The sequence below is a fragment of the Delphinapterus leucas genome, chromosome X, assembly GCF_059928025.1.
Source record: "Delphinapterus leucas isolate spDelLeu-1000000601 "Yukka" chromosome X, BTC_Dleu_Yukka2, whole genome shotgun sequence".
Lineage (NCBI taxonomy): Eukaryota > Metazoa > Chordata > Mammalia > Artiodactyla > Monodontidae > Delphinapterus > Delphinapterus leucas.
Genome location: NC_143150.1, coordinates 105,224,491 through 105,244,665, shown reverse-complemented (window position 1 = coordinate 105,244,665; position 20,175 = coordinate 105,224,491). Strand labels below are relative to the sequence as shown.

The window sequence follows — 20,175 nt, the reverse complement described above, 5'->3', positions numbered from 1 at the left end:
AATTATATTTTCTCTATTCCAGAGAATTACATTCAGTTACTGAAAGATAACATTATGGACTAAAAATCTTAGTTACAACAGTTTTTTTTTTTCGTAATTTGAGTTTTTTAATTACTGCAAAATATTGGAGATTTTTTTAAACATCTTTATTGGAGTATAATTGCTTTACAATGGTGTGTTAGTTTCTGCTTTATAACAAAGTGAATCAGTTATACACATATATATGTCCCCATATCTCTTCCCTCTTGCATCTCCCTCCCTCCCACCCTCCCTATCCCACCCCCTAGGTGGTCACAAAGCACCGAGCTGATCTCCCTGTGCTCTGCGGCTGCTTCCCACCAGCTATCTATTTTACGTTTGGTAGTGTATATATGTCCATGCCACTCTCTCGCTTTGTCACAGCTTGGCTCCCCATATCCTCAAGCCCATTCTCTAGTAGGTCTGTGTCTTTATTCCCGTCTTACCCCTACAATAGTTTTGGCTCCCCATATCCTCAAGCCCATTCTCTAGTAGGTCTGTGTCTTTATTCCCGTCTTACCCCTACAATAGTAATATACAACTGTTGAGACTATTTTTATAAAGGTGATGGAGGTTTATGAACTTAAGTCATTATAGAAACTTTTCGTACATGTTTCCTTAAGTTTCACGTGCCCGTTACGAAAAGACTTACTTCGATCAGTAATGACTGTCCTAGCCTCTTGATTGCTGGTCTTGTTTTTCAAATTCTGGGCAGCAGTAATGAGTTCTTCCAACTGGGGGCGCCTCTGTTCCAAATCCTGCAGTGTTGCCTGAAGGAACAGATATAACAATATTGAGGTTCTCCAGCACTGTGCATTCCTTTAATGGAATACAAAGAAAAGTGTAATTTTCAAACCAACCAAAGCACTTTTAGAAATAAAAAAAGATGTTACTAGATATAAATCTCTAATGTATAAGGCTTTACAGAGAACAATTTAACAAGAAGTGTGTTTCATTTTTAGATACCAAAACTATTTCAAGTGAAAACCTTGATTATGGATTTGCTTTACTATTTAAGAGATTAGACGGAGTCATTTCAGAGTACCTGGGTTTACTTAAACCAACATATGAGTGCCATGAGTAAAAAAAAAGTAATTTTGAATTATGACAGTGTATTTAAGAGAAGACAGCTATTTATACTTGTAATCTCATTCTGTGCGGTGTCAAAATTAAGGTGTATATTTTAGAAACAGAAAAAGCAGAGAAGTGATTTAAGAGATATAACTTACTTAACTTCTTCGTACCTGAAACTCCTCACCTATAAAATGAGGTGATGTAGATGAGCTAAATTAGTCTTTCCCCAAAATCGACTCCAGTAAGAATCACCTGATTCCTTTGCCTCACTTCTGAGTGAATGAATTAGATGGCAGGAGGAGGGCTGGAAATCTGCATTTTTAACAAATTCTCTGCTTAATTTTTACGATCAGCCAAGTTTGGAAAGCATCAGGCTAGAAGTTAATATTTGTATTCTGTACTACAACTGACTTTAATACTGCTATAATAAAAGAACCAAAGACAATGAAGCCAACAAATATATATATGTTGGGCTGCACCCGGCAGGCCTACAAAGCCTGCGCTTGCCCAGCTTCAAGGCTGAAGGAGGAGCCTGGAGTCAGCAACAGAGACATCAGTGGTTTAATGGATGGGGGAGCTGACCTGTCTGAAGGAAGGTCTTGGAGGCAACACCCCAGCGTGCGTAGCAGACGGCAGGCAGGACACGGCGGCAGTCTTCACTCCCAGTGGGAGTGGGCCAGTTAGAGGGGAATTGACATCAGGTGGGCTCATTAGTTACCAGGGAAACCAGCAGAGGGGCACGCCCCTCACCGCCCCTTTGATGAAAACAATCACCAGCTGGGGCCTGGGGCAAGCATGCAGGAAGGTCGGTCGTGTGGATAAGATACAGGCGAAACAGGCACTGGTCGGGCAGGGGATGTACAGAGAGCAAGAGAACAGCCATCTTGAGTGGTCTGACCATAAAATATATATTTAATTATAGGTAGCAACGTCCTCCTTCCCTCAAGTGTCCATCTGTTGACTCTGTCATCTACTCTCTCTACACTAAGGGCACAAATCCCAGTGATATTTACAAAGAAGTTTCGGGAAAAGTAAGGTATCTCCCTTGTTCTTGTACTAAAACCGAATACATTTTATTGGTTGTTATTAGTTTAAAACCAGTATGTGACAGATGTTTTACACGTTTTCTCATTTTTCGTCTCCTAATAACCACACTAATAACTAAGCCAGAAGTCTTTATGGTTTTAAATCTTATGCTCTTTCTACTACGACATGAGGCCAATGAAAGTGAAGAGGTGAAATGTGGTAGATGGTAATGTTTATGAACATCAGTTATCTACTACGCCCTTTGACTGGTGCTGATTTTCTAAACACTTTTGTATTTAGAAAGGCCAAATTTTGATCATCCTGTAGTGTTTTTTTGTGAAGAGGTAGGGAGATAGGCCTCGTGATTTGAGCTCAATTGCTTTTAGTAGTGTTAAAATAATGGGAAGAACTTATCCAAACATCACACATCTATTTTGAGCGTTTTCCCCTCTCTACCGAAAAATTGGAGGGGTTAACTTTTAACAGATTTTCCACATTTGTAAGCTGTGATTGCTCAGAAGAAAAATCCAATTTTCAGGTTCCTAACTTTTATGGTTTCTTTACACAAAAGTGTGTTTGAAATATGGAACAAGTTGCCAAAGACAGCTATTGACGTGAGTGGCGTAAGTCAGCTGGAGAGTACTGAATAAATTCTAAAGTAGGAGCCATATAGTAGCAGACAGATTTTACGAAATCAGATGTCTTCCAGGATTAGAATGTTACACTCTGGTCACCTGTGACACGGCGAGCTCAGAAGGTACTTTGGAATTCCTGACTCTTAAATGTTTAATACATTCAATAATAGATTTTTAAAAAACAGACTTACCCAGAAACCGTAAAGTCAAGTCTTCCCCTCTATATACACATAGCTAGCCAAGTACACAAATTCATTCATTTACTCACTCACCTTTTTCATTTCATAAATATCAAGTGTAGGCACTGTTTTAGGTGTTATGGATATAGCAGTGAATGAATGCATTAAGTTTGTTTTATGCAATTTAAGTAAAATTTTGTGTTTTTTGATACTTGGAAATTTTTACATAGCAAAGATTATCTTTCTCATCATTTTTTCTTTGATTTAATATTAATCCACCCCCAAACAACCAGGCCATTCTTTGCTTCTAAATTCTGGGTACATAACCCAGTGATGGCTATACTTTTCCCATTCTTTTAGGATTATAAAGTTCGTTTAAGAAGTATGTTGTAGAAGTAACTTGATCAACTTTAATCTGAACCTTAACCAGGCTCTAAATTAAACCTGACCACAATGAACAGCTTTTACTGCTGAAATGAGCAAGCATGTCAATTTAGACTTAAAAGCAGCCATTTTCTTCTCTAACGAACAAAATAGGTCTCAGGGTACTGTGAGACCTGTTCTCTAGTTGGGTAATTCTCTAATTCTGCTGACAGACACGTGCTTTATCAGCACCTGAGAAGATTATTAATGACATCCTTGGAAGCAGCCTCCTTAAAAATCTAAGGAGATTCACAACTGCAATAAAACTATGCCTTTCTAAGATTTCAAACAAAACTGTAACTTTATCCCACTTTTTGGTCAACACGTACAAACGTCCATTGCAAAAAAGGAAATGTACAATAATAATTATTATGTATGTATATATGTGGAATTTATGAGATGCTAATAAAATAGTGGTTTCTCAGTAGACCAGAATGGGAATTTTCTTCCTCCATTTTCCTTCCAGAAATAAAGGGAAGGATCTGAATATGGCATTCATTTAATATCTTTTTAAGATATTATACAAACAGTGACTGAAATACCTTCTTGCTAAAAAACAGGACACATGCACGCAATGAGAGGAACAATTATTTTTTCTTTTCATTTGGTTTTCTTTTGAGTGTACTCTATTTATTCGCTATTACAATTTCTTTAATTTTATAATCCCATAACTTCTCAAATACAATGACCTTCATCTCTATTCCACTGAGCCACCCACAGATGAGAGAACACCTTACATCTAATTATTACTCAAACTACCCACTTCCCAAATATCCATCTACAAAATTCTGTTCTCTGCCCCCAATCTGGTGCTCATACCAGATGCTACTCTCTCAGAAACACTGTTTCTACTCTAATCTTCATCCTCATATGACCTCCAGTTGTCTTCTATTGTTCAGTTTCTTTATTCTAGGTTTAGTGGTCTATATTTGTCATACTAAACAAGTAGAATGCTAATTATGCTTATTTTTCTGATATGAGCTCAGATACTTCTAACTTAAGTGAACAAAACTAGAACTATTACATGCTTAACAGTAACTAAGCATGATAATTGAGCACGTCTACAGGGATCTATCATTCTGGAAGAAACAAACATAAGGGAAGAAAGGAATCAGTGCTATTTCTAAGGAGTCATAAGCCAGCTACTGGGCTCTACTAAAAACAGCTTACCCCTTGGAGATGAGAATTCATCATGGATTCCACTAGCTGAGCAAAGATGGAGAAAAAAAAAATCTTCAAATACAAAGTGAATCAAAAGTCGTTAATCCTACCAAGTCTCCCCAGGGTTGACAGAAATGGTTATGAATAGCAATTCTGCGAAAAAGAGAGTTAAAGGATGGAGCCATGCGTACTAGAAGTAGGTTATTTTAGGCTCTTAGAAAGAATTACACTTCGTAATGCTATTTGTTAAAATGAAATACTACCTAAATAATACTCAAATAGAAAACTCTATATGTGTAGTTGAATACTTAGTATTTATATATGTCTTAGACCTTAACCAGAAACTTGTTATATTTTTAGTATTTTTCTACAAAAATCAACAATCTTCACATAGTTAACTTTAGAACAAAGGCCCATGGTGATTTTCACTTGTTGCCATTTTCAGGAAATAAGCATGAATTCAACTTACATGGAATGTAAAAATGGAGACCTTACAGTCTTTTATTTACAATTTAAAAAATTAACATTAAAGACTGACAAGGTGAGACAGTTTACAGAACTACTTTATGTATGGAAGAAAATAAGCATTTAAGTCAGGTAGGTCCTAAATTGTAGCCTTTCTAGTAACTGAAAGAGATTTACCCGTGCTGATGCTAATTATCTGTCTAGCTTTCAACTGCCTCCTGGAGGGCCTTAATTCTGGCTTCTATTCTTGCATTCGGCTGCCTCTCCAAATAGACTGGCTAAACCCAAAGTTGTCTTTCTTGTCCTCCACTTCCTCACTTCTCATTTACATTTTAAACTGGCCTGGATATTTTCCTGCTAGGCATAACTTTTCTACTTCTCTGAATGTTCTACCAGCATCTCGGTTGGCAACTTCTTCACAAGCGCCTTCTAACTGTGGTTATCCTTTTGTCCTTCATTCACTCAAGAAATACTTTTTAAAAAAGCATTTTACTTTTATATAATCTAGAAGTTACAGAAAGTTTGTAAGAATGGTCAAAGAACTCACACATACCCTTCACCCAGATTCACTAATTGTTAATAGTTTGCCACATTTTCTCATTTATCATTACATATACACATAATATCTGTATATGTAATATTATATATATTCTCTTCTGAACCATTTGCGAATAATCTGCAGATAGCATGCCCTTTACTCCTAGATATTTCAGTGTTTATTTTCTGGAAACAAATGCACTCTCTTACACAACCTCAGCTCAATTTCTAGTTCAGGAAATTTAACATGGCTTTAGTACGATAATCTAATCTACATTCTTTATTCATAGTATAAAAAGTACTCCTTTAATTGCCTTTCATTTACTGGTCCAGCCTCATGCATTGCATTTAGTTGTCCTATCTCTTTAGTCACCTTTAATCTGAAATAGTTCTTTGCCTTTCTTTGAACTTCATATCGCTGATTATTTTGAAGAATACAAGCCAGGTATTCTGTAGAATGTACCCCAATTTGGGTTTCAGCAAATACTTTTATATATTTATGTTATGTCAGTCATTGAGCTAGTCATAGGAGATACAGCAGAGAAGGAGGAAAAATTATTATTCTCAAGTGAAAAATGAACTCGTAGTGAGGAGAGGCAGTAAATAAGCAATTATAATAAACTGAGGTGAGTATTACAATAGGGGTAGCACAGGGAGTTATCAAAGCATACAGCAGAGATATCTAACCATATTTAGGGTGTCAAGGAGAGTCTTCTGAAAGAAATGGAGCTGGTTCTCAGGTCTTCTTTATCTAAACTACACAATTTTCTTGTGTGCCTAACCTCCATTTTTTAAAGTTTTTTTCAGCTTTATTTGGGTAGATTTGACAAATAGAAATTGTATATAAAAGTATACAATTTGTTTTGATATATGTATACATTGTGAAATGATCACCACAATCAAACCAGTTAACATATCCATCATCTCACAGTTACCTTTTGTGTGTGTGTGTGTGTGTGTGTGTGTGTGTGTGTGTGAGATGAGGACACTTAAGATCTACGCTCTTAGCAAATTTCAAGTGTACACTCTTAGTAACTATAGTTACCATGCTTTACATTAGACATCTAGAACTTATTCATCTTATAAGTGGAAGTTTGTAGCCTATGACCACCATCATCCCATTTCCCTTATCCAACAGCTCTTGACAACCATCATTCTACTCTGTTTCTCAGAGTTCAACTGTTTTTAGATTCCACATATAAATAAGATTTTACAGTATTTGTCTTTCTGTGTCTGGCTTATTTCACTTAGTATAATGTCTTCCAAGTTCATCCATGTTGTCAAAAATGGCAGGATTTCCCCCTTCTTAAGGCTTAATAATATCCAATGTATATATACCTATACCACAATTTCTTTATCCATTCATCCACTGATGGACATTTAAGTTGTTTACATATCTTGGCTACTGTGAATAATGCTGCAGTGAATATGGGAGTGCAGATATCTCTTTGGGATCCCGACTCCATTTCCTTTAGATATAAACCCAGAAGTGAGACTGCTGGATCATATGGTATTTCTATTTTTAATCTTCTGAGGAACCTCGTTACCAACAGTGTACGAGGGTTCCCTTTTCTCCATACCCTCACCAACAGTTGTAATCTCTTGTCTTTTTGATAATAGCCATTCTAACAGGTGTGAGGTAATTTTCATTACCTCACACCTGGTAGATTTGCATTTCCCTGATGATGAGTGATGTTGAGCACCTTCTCATAGACCTGTTGGCCATTTGGATGTCTTCTTTGGAAAAATGTTTATTCAGGTCCTCTGCCCAATTTTAAATCTGATTATTATTATTTTACTCTTGAGTTGTATGAGTTTCCTTATACATTTGGGATCTTAAACTCTTATCAGATACATGGTTTGCAAATACTTCCTCTCATTCCATAGGTTGCCTTCTCATTCTGTTGATTTTTTCCTTTGCTGTGCATAAGCATTTTTAGTTTGATGCAATCCCACTAGTCTATTTTTGCTTTTGTTGCCTGTGATTTTGGTGTCATATCCAAAAAAGAATTGCCTAGGCTAATGTCAAGAAGCTTTCTTCCTGTTTTCTTCTAGTAGTTTTACGCTTTCATGTCTTTAAGTGCCATTGCTGCTAATTCCCACTGTGGTGGCCCCGAGAAAGTGCAAGCCTTTTATGACTGAGATCTAAATGACTGAGGACTTTAGCTGCTGCATTTGGAAATCCATCACTACATTGGAGAGAAGAAGCCAAGCCTCCCACAGACTGCTCCCCACCAATGACTGAATGTGATGGAGATACTAAAGCAGAGTCTTTCTTGGGAGAGCTGGGGCTCCTCTGGCTGACTGCAGCTCCATGTCTCCCCGACAGCTTTGCTGAACCTTCCTCAGACTGTACACTGGGGTACTTCTACCCAATTTTCTCTCCCTTTCTCCTTCATTTCGTGTCAGACTTGCATTTTGGTCTAATGGCTGTCCCACCTTCCCTGGCTTCCTGTCTACTTCCTTTCACATTGATATTTTCTCTAATAAAATAATTTCCTGTTTAATCCTGTCTTAGGACATTTAAACTTAGGCCCCAACTAACACACCCACTTTAGCCCTTCTAATCCCTAAACCTCTCATCAGTTCTTCAGATCCACATAATACGGTGACTCCATGATATTACCACCTGGATGTATAGTTCACAATTTCTGGACATTATTAATATAACTCTTAAGATTCAAGTCAATTAGTATTTTTAAATTAGCTGTATTAAAAACCACTGCTACTTTTTTTTTTAAAGGGCATGACCATTATTTTCAACGAGCCTAGACGTTAACTGAAGGAAAGCAAGATTATTTATGTGTGTTACATGGTGATGGGGATGGTTCCGTTCTACGCCTGTAGCTCAAGAACACTGGGATATCAAAGCAAGACACCAGGAATCCTCAAAGACATGACAAAAGGAACTTTGAGGCACGTTTTCTGACTACGGAAGATGGCAAAGCTAAGACAAAAAAAAAGTAAAGTGTTTCTGAGTCAGAATTGCCCTGGGTAGGCAGAGACCTCAAGCAGGGCCAGCTTCACAGGCATGCAACTTAAAAGTAGCTGCACTGGGCTCTGCAAATAGAAGGGCCCCTTACTTGGTTTCCACTGCTGTTGCTCTCTTGAAATTCTTTATTATTTTTTAACAAGGGGCCCTGCATTTTCATTTGTCATTGGGGCTCACAAATTATGTAGCCAATCCTGACCTTAACCCTGAAGTGAGCAGAGAATAATAGTCGTGTATCTTGCCTGAAGTGATGGCCAAGAACACACTTAAATGCAAATTATGTCAATCAAATGCCTCTTGCTTAGTTCCTGAGAATTTGTTCTAAATTTCTGTAAGGAGCAATCATGAGGCTAAAAAATACATATTTGAGAAAAAAAATATCTTTTGGTCAGGAAAAGCAGAACAGGACACTTGGCAGTCCTCTGAGATGGGGCCCTTTTACTACCAATGGTTATTGGGGAAGCAAAGTCACTGTGATTGTAGGAGAAGTGAGACAGGGGGCTTGACCTATCCCAAAAGTGGTGAATCATCTGAGAAAATAATCTGGGACCAAAAGGGGAACCTGTGGTTCCGGCAACAATAATGGCCACTGGGATCTCAAATTCCATTTCACGTTTTAGCTAAGTATTAGTTTTACCTAAGGCTAGGGTGGCCTTGGGAAATACACCTGGGAAACAGCTAATCCCACAGTTACTAACCTGCAAATGCCAAGCACTCGGCTAATACACATAGAAAGATAAAACTTGGCCTCTTTTCTCAAGGAACTCATAATCTAGCAAAAACTAAAGACTCATAAAGAACTAATACAGTGGGAAATAATATTAACAACAACAATACTTGCTATTGAGCACTTACGGTGCACCAGGAGAATCTACCACAGATTAGTGGTTACGGGAATGGATTCTGGAGTAAGGCTGCCTGGGTTTGAATCCTGGCTGCCATCTACTTGGTTTCTTATTTTCAGCAAGTTACTTAACTACTCTCTTATTTCTACCACTAAAATGAAAATAATAAGAGTACCTACCTCTTATGAGAATTACTCGGGTTAGTATTTATAAAATGCTTGCAACATTTCTTGTATGCATAATAAGAACAAAGTTCTAAAGACAAATTTAATTAATTTCATCTTCATCATACTCTAAGAGGTAGGTACTATTTGCTTCTTTTATTATCCCTAGTTTACACATAAGGAAAATGAAAGTAAAGGAAGCAATTTGTCCAGGATCACAGGTTAATAAGTGGTAGAACTTCGAATACAAGCAATTTGGCCCCAGGGGTCACACACTTAAAAGCTATGATATTAGGATATAGTTACAAAGTACCTATGCTATAGTATAGCTATCATATAGTATGATATAATTATTATACAGGTGTGATTAAATGGGACAAGAGCATTGAAACGGGATCATTCAAGGGGAAATTACCTATTCAGCTGATTAACTACTGAATCAGTCAGGGTTCCTGCAATAAGCAAATGGCTCATATACACTACTCTATATAAAACGCATAACTACTAAGGACCTACTGTATGGCACAGGGAACTCTACTCAGTACTCTGTAATGGCCTATATGGGAAAAGAATCTAAAAAAGAGTGGGTATATGTATTTGTATAACTGATTCACTTTGCTGTACACCTGAAACTAACACACTTTGTAAATCAACTACAGTCCAATAAAATTTTTTTTAAAAAATGGGATGGGAAGCCTTTCCTCCTCAAGGCCTGAAAGGCAAACTACAGGGTACCTTTAAAGAATCTGAGAAGTAGCTACAGCGAGAGGACCTCGATAGGAGCTGTGGCTCTCAGTAAAGGAACCTAGTCATCCCCTGACTCACTCTCCTGTCACCCTCTGCTCTGCTGGTGCCTCCCGTTAGGAGGATGCAACTAATGGGTCAGCAAGCCCACTGCTGCTGTCCATGTTATTCGTCCTCCCAGGGTAGAACAGGAAGTTAGAAAGTGGATCTGAGAAACGGTGAAGCAAAAGTACCAAAGTGAATGGTAAAGATAAAAACAACCACTAAAAGGAATCAGTGAGGGGAGTAAACATATATGAGAATTCTCAGGAAAGACTTCATAGCAGAGATGGTGCTGCACTTGAACGTTGGAAGATTTGGCTAGGTCATGGAGTGGGGGGCATTATTAGGGAATAGAAAGCAGGAGCAAAGGCATGGAAATGAAACAAAGCCTCAGCTGGGCTGGCTGGTGTCTAGGATTCCTTGGAAATAATGGGAGATAGGCTTAGATAGGTATAGTGGAAGTCATTTATGGTTGGCTTTTTAAAAATCAGTTTGGATTTTATCATGAGGAAATGGGAAACAATGAAGACTAGAAAAACTGAAGCTATGGGAGCCAAGGTTTTTGTAATCCTTTGGACACCTTATTCTTTCTGGCTGGAATACCTTCCTCGGTTCTTAGTCCTCTCCTGGGAATACAGTCAGCAGAAAACCATAAATAAAAGTGTTGACTGACCAACTGACAGGACACAATAAGGGGAAACAGTGATACAAGAAAGAAAATTACAAGATAAATTCCACAGTGGAAGGGTGTGGGAATTACTAGAACACACATCCTTGTTTTGAGCTGTGTTTATCAGTATTATAAATATTACTGACCATTTGGACAACTTTAAAAACAGAAAAAGTGATAGATACCTAAGAAATGTGCCTCAGCCTCCCAAATTTGAGGCCTTTCTTATAATGGTCTAATACAAACTAATCTGCTATTAGTATGCTATTTTTTAAAATAAATTCTTTTCTTTTGTTGAAAAAGAGATTATGATGATCATTTCAAGTTATTCTGTCACAGAAAACTTAAAGGATTGATTTACTTGTCATTTCATAAAACCCTTAACATGCAAAAAAATGAAAACTCCTTTCAGTTATACAAGCCAGTAAGTAAATGTGGTCTAAATTGGGGATCTTGAAATACAATCTGAAAGTCAAGAAGAATTTCAGGCTACAATTCGTTGATAATGATTTGCAAATACAGTTCTAAGCTGACAGAAAGGGTGCTGACATTTTTTAGCCATTCAGCATTAGGTCTATTGGTTATTCTCCATTGTTCACATGTCTTGAAACCCTATTGTTCTGTAAATTTAGCATATCGACAGAGGATAATCGGGGCGCTTTTAAGACAAGTTTTTGTCACATGTATCACATTTGTGGCCTTCTGATATTTTGACCCAATAAAATAAGTGATATAATTTCTTTTTTACCCCTACATATATTTTAGAAGAAACGGAAAACCGAAATCATTTTACAATATACATATTTTGGAATTATTCCTGCTCAAACTTTTCATTATTCATTTCTTGTTCTAGCTTGGAAAACACCATTTTTGAATCATCTTGACTTCAACTGGTCAGGATAAATTTTCTTTTATCTAATCAGAGTACCCTATACAGCAAATTGAATTATAAGTGAACCAAATTAATAAAATGGAGGATAAATTACATAACATGAATAGTGAAATGTAACTAACTGACGGCCTTATTTCTAATATTTTGCCTTGTACAGAACTTCCTGATTTTGCGTCCAAAGCCTGTATAAACCCCAGATAAAGGAGGCCAGAGCTGACAGATAATTGAGCACCGGTCAATCAAACGGGCAGGAAATATTTATTGACAGTATTCTATGCACAATACATCACAGTAGGGCATGTATCTTGTGGGTGACAGAGGATGGCATAAAAGAGCATCCCCAGTGAATTCAATGAACTTGCAATGCAATTAGGGAGATGACCTTCAGGCCTATGCATGCGTGCTCACACATGCAGTTAGCCAATAATAGAAGATACTCTGTAAATGACAAACGCAATAGTGCACAGACTGCAGACTCTAAGCTAATAAGATTCTGAAGAATGGTATTTTAAGATGAGCACGCTCAGGGAAAATGCCACAGAGGACCTGGAGTTATAGGAACCTGGCCTATAACTTGGAGGATGAACAGGATCGATAGATAACGACCTAGTGATAAGAGAGAGGGGGATTCCAGGACAAGGACTGAGCTCAAGACAATGTATGGAGGTCTGAATACACTAGGGTGATTGGGCCAAAGTGGGGAGAGCAACTCTGTAGTGAGTAGAGAATTATGATGACTGTGATCAAGTTGGGAAGGGAGGCTGGGGCTCTGAATACCAGATGAATGAGTAAGGACATTATGTTGAAGGCAATGGGGAATCTTTGGAGGTCTTAGAACAGAGGAATGCCAAAATAAAAGTGGCATTTTAGAAATATTAATCTTGTACCACTGCATCCAAAGTCCTTTTGAAGAGAAGACTGAAAAACTCAATCACAGCAATCTAAGAAAAATCTCATCTATCTCCTCTTTGACTAAATTTCCTGTTATGAAAACATGCAAAACATTTCCAATTTAGCTTCAGGCATCCTTTTATTCCAGGAGAAAATAACTCCATTGCATATAAATAAATTCAACTCCGCTCTTGTAAAGAGCTATCCCAGAGAATTATTAAACAGATTTTCTATCTCATTTGTAATATTACATTAAATAGGATGGGGGTAGAGAGGGACTGTAGTTTCAGTTTAGAAACAAGTAAACATTCAGAATATGTTGTTAAATTTTTAAATTCTTGCTCCAAAGAATAAACAGAGACTCTCAGAATATGAGAATTGGGATTTCTCCAGAAATATAACTTCAAAGATTACTATCAGTGGTAAGAAGAATTATCAATATAATATTATGATGTCACATTTTGTGAACCTAACCTTTCAGTATCCTTTTTTTTAGTCTATTACTGCATTAGACATATGATACTTTCTTTGGGAAATGAGTCTTCAGACAAGACTCTCGTCTCTAGGAAAGGAGCCTGACTGTTCTTTAACAAGTACTGTACTAATCCCCTCAAAAATAAAAAGTCAAAGCAAACAAAAGGTTGTGCTAAAAATTATTCAGCCTCTTCATGTCTTCAAAACATTTTAGAGATGCCACTTATTTAAGTACTGATACAAGAATCTTAGTTTTTGTTGCCAACTGCAGCCACCAATAAACTGAGGCAAAGCGAGAGGTGTTGGCGCTCTGTGACAGTACCTGCACATGGCAAGTGAAGTGGAGAAATGAGCAGTTATCTAGAGGTGATTAAATTCATGTACACAGTCGACTGGTATCACTCAAGCACCCAAATGATTTTTCCCATCTTCAAGTGGTAGACATTAAGATTTGAATTATCAAAATAATTGGCACAGCTGTTCAATTCATGTTGCACGTATAGGGAGAGAATCAGGCTCAGTTTATTTGTCTGTAAAATAAGGATAATTACATTTATATCAATCAGTCTTGGGGCGATCAAAACTACAAATATATTTCTAAGAATTCAAATACCTTAGGTACAAATTAGTCAAATATGGCTAGTCCAGGTTTCTTTATAGGAACAGTAATTGGGAAATATGTTATGTAGAATATATGTAATCCACCAGGTTTCAACCTTCTGACTTCACTATGTTTTGAGTGTTACGAAGTGAAGACGACACATGGATAGTGAAAAATAATGTGCTTGTGCTAAGGAATGCTCTCTTAATGGTTTGCAAACCTCTCTGAGTTTTATAAGCAAGTGTAAAATGTGTATGTGTGTGTGTGTGTGTGTGTGTGTGAGAGAGAGAGAGAGAGAGAGAGAGAGAGAGAGAGCGCACCTGTGTGTACTCACACAGGAGAGGCAAGATCAAAAAAGAGAAGAGAGGTATGCACAAATCTATATCAAACTTTCGCATCAAATGGTGTGATGTGTACGATTTGGACATACATACAAGGAATAAAAGCTTAACAATTGGGTCTCCTGTTTCAAAATAGACACCATACCTTTCATATTCTCAGAGACCGACATTAATCTATTTCTTCTCAGAAATTATATGACTGGAGAAGAGAAAAATCTGTCTTTGATTGGGTGCTATGTGTTTAAGCCATGGCTTAGCTTAAATCATTTATGAAGATCATTTCTTGGTAGGTGAGTAGAGTTGCTATTATGGAGTGTTAATACACTTGCAGCCAAGTGTTGCTGGGGGGTAGGAGGTGTTAGACATTGATCAGGAGCTTAAGAGATGAGCTCTTTATTTTTGCTGGTGTAAGAGGACAATTTCTATAATAAAACAATGATTCTTCCTCTCTGTCAAAAAATACCACTTTATGACATAAAAGCTCTCTTCAGTAAACAAAGAGCAGACTGTTATTAGGAGATATAAAAATTACAATAGAATGTATTTCCCTGTAGGAGCCCAACAGCCTTTAACTCAGCTGGAACTTGCACTGTGACAGCTTTTAAAGGAGCGGACATATTCTATGGGGAGAAGGTCAGATATCCTTTTCAATTCCCTGGATCATCCTATAAAAATGGGTCTACATTAGCACACGGTGCCAGCAAATCACACACTTGCACTGCAGCATGAAAGGAGCCCAGCTTGGGGGGAATTGCTTTAGGTGGCATAGTTCCATGCAAACACATGGCTCAAATGAAGCTGATTCCAAGGAATATGGAAACTTTATGTTCTGTTTGATAGGAAAATGCACAGCTTCTCAACTGGGAGCTTCTAGATCTGCTCCAAGGGCAAGTGTAATCAATCCTTGAATGGTTTTTGCAATGCTGCACACCTAACCAAGCTGTTTACATTACTCGGAAGAGTTAAGTTTAATTCTGTTTTATGGGGATGGTTGCTTATTATTAACACTCATTTCAATAAATTTTAAGTAATTTAAAAAGCGGCCGTAATCCCTGGAGAAAGGTTGCAGTAAGAATTCTCCAACTATCCACTTTTCTCCGTTTTATTTAAATGAGGTGAGCCAAATTGCTTACCCTTTGCTGCCTCAGACGCTTTAGTGGCGTGAGACTAGGCAGCGACCAAAACCTATAATAAATAAATCAGTACTGTCAGTTGGTTCCAAATTCTAATACCTGTCTTAATTCTCTCTCCCTCTCTTCCTCTCTCTCTCTGTCTCCGTCTCTGTCTCTGTCTGTCTGTCTGTCTGTCTCTCTCTCTCTCTCTCTGTTATATTAATGATCTACCTTATTTTTAGGGGAAGTTTTCTCTACGATAGTGGCCAGAGCAGGTGTTAATGAGGTCAATATTTCAATTAAAACTTCACAAAGCTAGGTAAGCTAAAGGCAAAAGCTAATTCCAAGCTTTTGGTTCACAAAAGTGATGCTATTATACACAGGTAATGACAGAAGTAACGCCCACTACATGAGTTACTAGAGAGGAGTCAGGAGCATTAAGTACTTGGACAATGGGCAGCACAGATGGAAGGTTAAAAAATAAGAAAGGAATCTGAGGGATGCAATTGATTGAGCAATTTTGATTTAATAAATATCCATCTTATAATCTTAATAGTAATTATTTGCCCCTCATCTTGATCCACTTAGATACAGTATTCACTAAAAACATCTGCTAAAACTTGTCACTCCACTCCCCAGAAAGTCCACTGCTTTACAATTCAAACTCCTACAGCATAACAGTTACAACACAATAATAACAACTAGGTATTGTGTGTCTCCTGTGTTCCAGACATTGTCCCAAGCGCCTTACATATAGTAATTTACAGCAACCGTCTGAGCTAGGTACTTTTACCCTCTTTTCCGGACAAGGAAAATGAGGCACACAGAGATTACATAACTTACACGAGGTCACAAAGCTAACCCGTGCTGGAGGTAGAATACAATGATTTAGATCCTCCTTTTCCAATGTTTTCCTCCATTACATTTTAGCTACAACTTCTTAAGTAGCTACAATGTAGCAGAAGCTGGGCTAGATGTTTTACAAACATCCCTTTTGAATCTTCACAACAACTTTACCTAGCTGCATATTATACCCATTTTCACACATGACGAACAGGCTCAGAGAAGATGAATAATTTCCCCCAAGGAGAGCCAGCCAGTTAGAAGCAGAAAAGCATTTGTACCCGGTCTGCCTAACTCCTAAGCCTAGCCCTGCCCACACGCCCACAAGGCCTCTCTATAAGCTATTCTGCTTCCTTTTCTCAAACTTATTCTTCACTTTCCTGCTCCTGTGATTGTACTTCCCATGCCATGGAATTCACCAATGCTTCACTACAGTTCAGTTTCTAAACTAGAGTGCAATGGGTTAAACAAATCCAGAAAAACAAAACAAAACAATCCGGAGGGAAGACTACACAATTGCTTTGTTACTCCTCATTTTTTTTTTTCAACTTCATTTCCAAATGGACACGTTTTCCTTTTTGTCTGCTTTACTGTCATTGTTCCACATGGTTACATTCAAATTTGTCATTTTTTAAATATTGGAAATACGTATTTCTATGGTTAAAATGGAGGGATCATGCCATTTTCTCTATACCCGATTTTTACTCCTTATATTTAAGAAAAAGAAACTCAATTAAAATTTTGCAAAATTGGTCATTATTAAATGCTTATGGCTGTATTTGTTTCCTATGGCTCTTGTAATAAATTATCACAAACTTAGTGGCTTAAAACAACCTAAATTTATTATTTTACAGTTCTGGAGGTCAGAAGTTTGAAAATGGGTCTCTGGGGATAAAATCAAGGTTTCAGAAGAGCTTGTATTCATTCCGGAGTCTTTAGGGGAGAATTCACTTCTTTGGCTTTTCCAGATTTTAGAAGCTGCCTGCATTCCTTGGCCTGTGGCCCCGCCTTCCATCTTCTCATTTCTCTCTCTGACTCTGCTTGTATTATCACATTGCCTTCTCTCTTATAAGGACCTTTCTGATGATACTGGGCACATCAGGATAACCCGTGAAGATCTCCCTATGTCAAAATCCTTAACTTAACCCCTCTGCAAAGTCCCTTACACCATGTAAGGTAACATATTTACACATTCTAGAGGTTAGGACATGAACATCTTTGGGGAGCCATTATTCAGCCTACCACAATGGTTCTGCAGTCACTTAGAATTCAACTGCTTGTCACAATGTGGCACACTTTTTTGGGCTGGTTCAGTACTATGTGAGAGTTAGTGACAACAGTTACAAAATTCCACAATCTAGAAAGCACAGGAGGCAAAAAAGCAGTGAGAATCCTGCTCTGCATGGCCGACCTGTTTTAACCAGTCATGCAGAGGCAGGACAGGCGTGTTGCTGCATTGCTTTCACCCTGCTACCAAAAGTCCATTTGAGTGTCCTTATTAAGAAGTGGAAACTGGAGCTCACCAAGTGTTACATTTTTTAAAAAAATTAATGAACTGTGACTCCCTGAGGAAATCAGGGTGTTGCTGTTTTGTAACAAGCCACTCTTCAGGAGTAGATCCTGGAAGAATTCCAGAATAAAGTCCTTATCTTTTGGGGAGTGATAGTCAGCAGGAAAAGAAGGGGCCCTACATTCTGGGACACAAAAACAGCAGCTCCCCTTAGCTCAGCTTCGCTCATTCAGCTTTATTCTTTTCCCTTCACACCCACTCATAAACATTAAGCCTTCTTCCCAGCTGTCTTCCTCCCCTTTTTCATTTTTAAACCTCTTCGACTTTCTGACTTCTTTTCTCTGTAACAACTACTACCAAAAATCTGAAAGCTTTTTTTTTTTTTATTGTTACCACGGAGAGAACAATTTTCTCATCAAGGAAAGGAGGTGGCGCAGAGGGAGAGGGAAGAACCACATATGAAAATTGAGAGTTAGTTTCAACAATTTCCAATTAAATCTTTTCACTACCATACACAAAACAACAGGAACACAGTGGGTGGCCAATTTAGCCCAAGGATGTGAATGAATCAGTAGGCTCTGTGATAATGTGCTGGGCAGGGTCAGGGAGGTAGGGAGGGGGACCCTCAATGCTGAACAATGATAACTGATAGATAATTACTATGCAGTTGTTTGAATAGATGCTGCTCTCTATCATTTTCAGGTAAATGACCTTCAGAATGGCGGAAGAGGATTTTCTCCAAAATGATGAAATAGAAATATGTAGACACACAAAGCGAGTAGAGGGAAGAGACCTGTGAAATATTTCTCAATGATATTTTTTAAAAAATGAGTGCTATAGGGACAGAGAGAACAAGAGCAATTACCAATGCCCCCTGGTTTTCTTTTCTCCACTCTTCTCTTTATAAGGTGAAAACAAAGTGGAAGAAGATTCAAATGTAGAATCATCAGGTGGTGAAACATCAGTGAGATTTTATTGAAGTCTAGAATTTTATACCTCAAACTAGAAAAAATCTGTTGCTGATTTCTAGATGCGCCAATATTAAGAAATACGTGAAATAATATTAATCTTCTATTTTAATTTTCATGAGATGAATCATACATATGTTTCATTCTTTCTGATCCTTCTGAGCAAAACCAAATTATGAAATTTTTAAAAATGATGTTTCTCAAATGACAACAGATAAATTATCGTATCTTTAGTAGAAGAATACTGCATAAATCCTGTACATAAATATTATGCCTAAAGGCTTGCATCAACAAGAGTAATCAAAAGAAAATAACTGCAAAATAGTAAAAACATAAATTTAAAATGTTGGTGGTGATGACATTAAGGCGAGAATTTGGAGTTGAAGTACCATGTTGATCAACTTTTTCTATGTTCCTCTCTCCCTTTCCTTATTACCCACTCTAGCTTTTAAAAACATGATGAGACTGTTTTAATAGAACAGTGTGATGCGATATTTCAGATATACAAAAAGGTATAGAGAACATAGGGTTACAATTGCAGTCTGTGACATGGCTGTACCTGTCCACACACACTCACCTGGCACTGTACGTCACTGACTCACTTGATTTAATTTTTTAATGTAAAATTTTACAATGGATAGACGTTTATTTTTAAAAGACCAATGTTACTAGAAATTAATTTTGACAGATAGTTTAGGATTATAACTTTTGTCTACCTTGGAATTAATCATGAAGTTGGGAGAAGGAGAATATCAAATAAGGACACCACTCCGGAGCCCTGACCCAAATATAGAGCACAAGGCAGCTCCAGAGTCTACCTACAATCTCATGTGAATTCAAAGAAAATTCAGTATCAGCAGGCATGATTACAATAAATAATTATCTTATTGATAAAGCAGAAAATACAGATAGACAGGAAGAGAGAAAGAGAGGAAAGAAGTAAATAAAGAAGGAAGGAAGGAAGGAAGGAGGGAAGGAAGGAAGGGAGGGAGGGAGGGAGGGAGGGGGAGGGGAGAGGGAGAGAACTCTAATTTATGCAATATTTGCTAATCCATTTCCTGTTAGCATTTTCTGCTTGCCACTTCACAACAGTCCCAGAAAAAAAAAAAGAATATATTACTCCAAATTACAGACTATTAAATAAACGGATAAAAACTAAGATGATTTGCATGAAAAGAAAACAATAAGCTCTTTTCACAGCACAAACTGAGGGTTTCATTAAGCAAAGTTGTAGGAAAAAGCTACGCATCTTTTCAAGCTCTTAGTTATTGCCGAATCTGTAAAACCCATGCCCCATTACCCCTACACAAGCCAGGGAGATGTTCTCACATAATAGCACTTCATTCGTGACTGAATTGACACCAAATGGTTGTCTCTTCTTAATATATACAAAGAATTTTTGATTTGGGGGCTGTGTGCTTTGTTTTGTAGTTGGACCATTAAAAATGATGAAATTTCTCATGTAGTTAGGACATAAACAAAGATGAAAGGAATGTCTCACTTAAAATATTTATAAACAAGGATAAAATCCTGGCAAATATACTGTTGACCCAGAGTTGGCTTGTTTA

General features: G+C 37.5%; 1 protein-coding gene across 1 annotated transcript in view; it reads right to left on the bottom strand.

The window, feature by feature from the left end:
- Positions 1-308: 308 nt before the first annotated feature.
- Positions 309-20,175, bottom strand: part of LOC149744374 (dystrophin-like) — a 96,638-nt gene continuing 76,771 nt past the window's right edge. The window contains exon 3 of the mRNA XM_089904940.1: positions 309-788. Coding sequence (XP_089761066.1) covers positions 594-788 — 195 coding nt within the window. The 3' untranslated portion in view covers positions 309-593. The remainder of the gene's footprint in view (positions 789-20,175) is intronic.